Below are 5,266 nucleotides of genomic sequence, written 5' to 3' on the forward strand. Positions count from 1 at the left end.
TAGTTTTAAATATACTCCCTACAGTGATATACATGTGCAGGACCTAAATGTAGTCATCATTCATTTGTTGAATTAGGGGACAGAACATTGTAATTACATGATACATGAATCAGATATTAGATGATCAATAGTCATCAAGGCATTGACGTGTTTAAATCAAGATGAAGATGTCAGGATATTGGTGAGTTTGTGAGTCAGTATCTGTTTATTGGTCTCAAGGAGACATTTCATTGGCAGTAGAAGGTGAGGACATTTTCCTGGTTTCCTCTGACCAACAGGACTGGAGGTCTCAGATCATGTGACAAGAAGTCCAGCCACGCCAGGTACAGAGTATTGGGACACACTCCTCTTATCCCCACCGGCATGGTGCTGTCAGGAGACATACATAGTAATAACAAAGACCGTTTAATGTGAACAGTTTGGGGTTGTCTACTAATAAGTCCAATGCATCCACAAGTGATTACTTTTAAAGGCAAAATAGTTGTATTTTGTCTGTATGCTGACAGGCTTTAAAAGTGACAACCAAGAATCAAGAGACATTCAATGGTGCAGTTAGCTTACAACGCGATTACACACCATTTGAATAAAGATGCCCTCGCTCTAACAAGAATAATTACTCACATTACAATCAGAGCAGCTTCTCTGGAGTAATCCTGCAGAACCTCATTTAGACGAATTTGACGGAGAGACTGAATCACAGAGAGAAAGTTTACAATTTAGTCAAGCAAGAAAAAAGGTTTTTTCGATTGAATGTTTCTTCGTTCTAAATTATTTATTCACTGTATCAAAATATGTATGATTCCGGTTTCATCAGTGTGTGCGTGTTTCTTGTGTGTGTGTCAAACCTTGGCCTTGTTCCTCTCTAAATCTTTGTCAGTGATCATCCACGGTTCCTCCTGCTGTCTTGGTGGCCCAGAATCAGAGTCCTGATTTGTATCCAGTCTAAAGCGACCCACCATGTTCTCAAACTGATCAACACTAAAGCATACAAAGAAAGTGATCGTGGGTAATTGCAGACAGTAAGTAATAAAGTATGGATAAAATGATTACTCTTTTACTATGAAGATTTTTTTTCTCTAATAAAACAATAAAAAAAATCATCATAGTCACATGTTAATACCTACCTGCTCGCTGACCCTTGGGGAAACAATTGTAATTGACCCACTTTCTTGTATATATCCTCCATTATAATATGGCTCAGTGGTAGAGCAGGGGTAACTTAATCCCACAATTACTCCCACAAACTGTGCCTGTGGTGTGTGAATGGTTAGTTAGGGCCCTGATGGGCAGTTAGCACTTTGCATGGCAGCCCCTGTCATCAGTGTGTGAATGGGTGAATGATGACATGCAGTGTTAAAGAGCTTTGAGCTGTTGGAAGACTAGAAAAGCGCTGTACATATTAAGGACAGAACTGAAATCATTAGGTTTTAAAGAATATCTAACACAGGGAACCTTTTAATCACTAGGCCTCAAGATCAGGTGGTGAAGCAGAATGCTTATAATCAGTTGATATTGTTTAGTGGTGAATATTCTCAGATATCTTAAATGAGCAAAAAACTGTCTGAGAGCTGTGAAAGCCCCTGGCATTCTGGGTTTTTTCCCAGTTGGAAAACCCAGCTCAACCCAATCACATGTGGAATTGGAGGATGATAGATCATTTCCGTTTTGCTTGGGCTTTGCTTCTTTCAAACAATAGCTTGCACTTAGCTTCCGCATGCCATAAACTGCAGACGCCGTAGAAGTTTAACTGGTCATCAGAGGCGGGAGGGAGGATTTATGCACCAGTACCTCAGATCAATTCAATTCCCCCCCTATTATTATTATTATTATTATTATTATTATTATTATTATTATTATTATTAATAGTAGTAGTAGTAGTAGTAGTAGTAGTATTAAATCACGCCTATTAAATAAATCAAAGACCAGATAACAAAGAATTAAAAAACACAGATTAAAATAAAAAATAACGAATATGCTTTGTGTAATCCGCAGCAGTGCTATGTATGGCTTGCATGCAGAAGAGATGCCCACACCAACCGTCACAGAACATAAACACAGCATAGAAGAACAGCCGCAGTGTAAATCAGGCACCTTCCAGTCTGGGGGTTCTGGTAGATGTCAGGAAGCACTTCAACATCATGGAAACCAAGACGAAACTTCTTGATCAGTGCCAACATCCTGAAAAGAGAACGGAAATATGTATTGTAACATAAAGTTGAAAATGTTCTCACCGATTCACATACTTGTAAACCACAGCAATACCCTTTTAATCATGACTTACATGTTGTCGTCTTAGCAGGAAAAGCTGCTGGATGTGTAAACATAACATATCAGCCATTTCAACTGTTGGTTTAATAGCTTGGTTCTGTCAACACCATGTGGCCATAACAAGAGTTATTACAAGTTTAAATGAACTGTATAACATTATTAATGTGTTTCTTTACATTAGTTATGTTGTTTTTTCGCTCTATGTCCTGCTTTGTTCTGCAATATGAATGCTAAGCCTTTGATAACTGGCTATTCATCTCCATATGCAATTCTGCATTTCCTTCTATTTAATTGCATGCATACAAAGACACAAAATTAATCCAAGTGCTTACTCTTCTCTCTGCTCTTCCCTTTTGTCTGCATCTCCCCCCACAAACACGCGGACCTTACATCTGGCCCAGCGCTTCCTCCGAGTCAGCAGGTAGGGCAGCAGCAGGGTCAGACCTGGTAAACCACACACACACACAAGGAAACCTATGATAACATTCTTTAGAGAAGAGAAGAAAGTGATAGATGGATAGAGAGATGATCAGACCTCCGTCATCAGACAGCCAGTACACATCAATGGTTTTCTTTCCTTGTTTTTTCTGGAACACCGTACTACGCTGAGGCTCTGCTCCAATGGGAAGAGAAGCTTTTTGTATACACAACAAATTGTTATTTTTTTTACATTTTATTGACATAAATATATTGAATTTCTGAGTATTTAAAGGAAAAGGTGTATAACATTTAAGGGGGTTGATTGGTAGAAATTAAATCTAATATTCACAACTATGTTTTAATCAGCGTTCAATCACCTAAAATTAAGTAGTAACAACAACCACGCTTGTGACTAATACAATATTTGCGAGTAAAAAATAGATAATTTTTCGTCACACGCCCAGGCAACTGATTCACGGCAGTAACAAAAACAACCGTTGTCAATTAAACAATTCCCCACATCCCCAGAGCATCGATAACCACTCTCGGCGGCTCTGCACACAAACAGCCACTTCCCACCTACTCCAAGAAACTGTCATATTTGCCTGCATTTTTCGTCTCCACCGCAATGTTCTTTGACTTCCCATCTACGACCCTCGACCCGGCCCTGCGGTTTGGCGGAATTCCATTATACATACCACGTTACATTCACATCTGAAGCCACATTCTGCTTGCAGCTCTCGAATAAGGAATTGGTAGCGTGACCCCAAGTAATATTGTCGGGTCTTCGCAGCTTGCCCTTTCCAAAATCGCTCAGCACCAGTTCAAGCACCAGTTCAGCATTCGAGCCTTCCATCCCAGGTCGCAAAACCTGACCACCGACTCACTTACCGTTCCTCGTGCAAGAAATCCAGCGCATAGGCGCCAGCCTCCGACGCCCGTCATCCGAGGTCCACTGCCTTCAACAAACCCCAACGATATCCCGAGGTTCCTTGGCCGCCCGTCTTCCCTCGCATATCTCACGTACATCCATTCCAACCCTAATATCATCAGAAATTGTCTCGCACCAAACTAACCCAGTCCTGACCCCCCCCATCTAATTTCTTCATTCCTTGACCCCCCATATCTACATCCCTTCACACCACAACCCTAATTGCTACATCCCTTCATCCTTTCACCCCACGAGCCTCACCCCATAGTGTGTATTAGTGGAACATTAATTCATACGGGTGGTATGAATTAATGTTCCACTAATACACACTACTAACTTTGCTTGACTCCGTCTTTGTGCCTTCTCGCCCCACACGTTTCCATGTTTTGCAATTACATCCAGACCGTGATCCTGCCCGACATCCATCGTGTACCTTCATTAGCAGTCTAATCACTATTACGATGGTCGATACCATTCCTCCCTCTACTACCATTATTCTACCATATCCTACGCTGCGGTATTGGTAGTCTTAACTTGCCACATTATTCTGCTTACCACCCTAATGTGAGGAATCAGTTTCATTATACGCATAGAAAGTGTAGTAACCCTGTTACATCGTAAAAAAAGGAGAGATAAGAACTCCTTTGGGGCTTCGCGTCCAGCCTCAACCCACTCACACATACCCATGCTATATAAAGTTCTCCATAAAGCTGAACCATACTCCACACCTAACCGCCTGCCTCTCCCTTCCGACCTCCTCACCTGCCGCTGCCATACACACCGCTCAGGCTAGCTGTTTCCCTTCACAGAGAAAGTATTAATGTCCATGGTCTTGCTGACTTTCTTCGGCCTCCTGCGCTGCCCAGAGTTTACCGTCTCAAACTCCGACCACCATCCGTTACGACATACTACCATGTCCAACATCTCCATCCTCCCGACACCATCGTCTATCACCTCAAACACAGCAAGACCAACCAACACAGTCAGCCTCAACCCACCTTCCCCTTCCGACTTGACTCGTACAAAAGTCCATACGAACCTAACCACGACTACTTAAATCTCGACACCAGCCAGCCGAACCACATCTTTAAGATGCTTGGCCGGCAGTCCTCCCTGCGTACCTCTCCTATACCCTCTTCAACCTAACCATATCTGTAATATTCACGCGCACTCTTCTTTATGAAACTATCTTTTGGGGACTCTGCACCGCCAGAGCTCCTGAAGAGACGACCCCCACTCGCGATTCTCCATCCCCGCCGTTCCCTCTAGCACCCTTCCAACTTTCTCTTCACAACCCCCTCTACCCTTCTCGTTCCTGCTCCTATAATCATCCCTTCATCCCTCGACCCCTGTCCGGCTCTTTAAGCCAACCCTCTCTTTCCATCTCGCAATAAACCATCTAGCCATATAGGTGTGCGCGTGCATATAGGTGTGCACGCGCACACCTATATGGCACAATTTACCCCCTTCCTTCCAGTCTTGCTGAATAGTTTCCTGATGGAAATGGTAAATGTATAACCTCTTTATCTCTTTTCTAGTCTTCCAACCACTCAAAGCGCTTTAACTCTACTTGTCATCATTCACACCCATGATTAATTTGTATTCAGTAATTCAAATGATGATTGCTGAATGTGAACACCATGCACG

The 5,266-nt window shown here is 42.5% G+C and overlaps 1 protein-coding gene across 1 annotated transcript; it reads right to left on the bottom strand.

Moving 5' to 3' along the window:
- Positions 1 to 3,791, bottom strand: LOC117732667 (solute carrier family 12 member 3-like). The gene is made up of 6 exons (XM_034535741.1): positions 2,804 to 3,791; positions 2,601 to 2,712; positions 2,092 to 2,178; positions 846 to 978; positions 622 to 689; positions 1 to 369 (listed from the first exon to the last, which is right to left on the bottom strand). The coding sequence occupies exons 1-6, from the start codon at positions 2,949 to 2,951 to the stop codon at positions 228 to 230; spliced, it is 690 nt and encodes a 229-aa protein (XP_034391632.1). The 5' UTR covers positions 2,952 to 3,791; the 3' UTR covers positions 1 to 227.
- Positions 3,792 to 5,266: the final 1,475 nt, after the last annotated feature.

Source organism: Cyclopterus lumpus, chromosome 6 (assembly GCF_009769545.1).
Source record: "Cyclopterus lumpus isolate fCycLum1 chromosome 6, fCycLum1.pri, whole genome shotgun sequence".
NCBI lineage: Eukaryota > Metazoa > Chordata > Actinopteri > Perciformes > Cyclopteridae > Cyclopterus > Cyclopterus lumpus.

What these genes read in the sequence shown, in the direction of transcription:
- LOC117732667 (XM_034535741.1), bottom strand. Translation starts at nt 2,951, where the DNA reads ATGTCAATAAAATGTAAAAAAAATAACAATTTGTTGTGTATACAAAAA. An exon ending in CAGAACCCCCAGACTGGAAG is followed by an intron (nt 979 to 2,091) that starts GTGCCTGATTTA and finishes TGTATGCTTTAG; the next exon opens with TGTTGATCAGTTTGAGAACA. An exon ending in GAAGCTGCTCTGATTGTAAT is followed by an intron (nt 370 to 621) that starts GTGAGTAATTAT and finishes GTCTCCTGACAG; the next exon opens with CACCATGCCGGTGGGGATAA.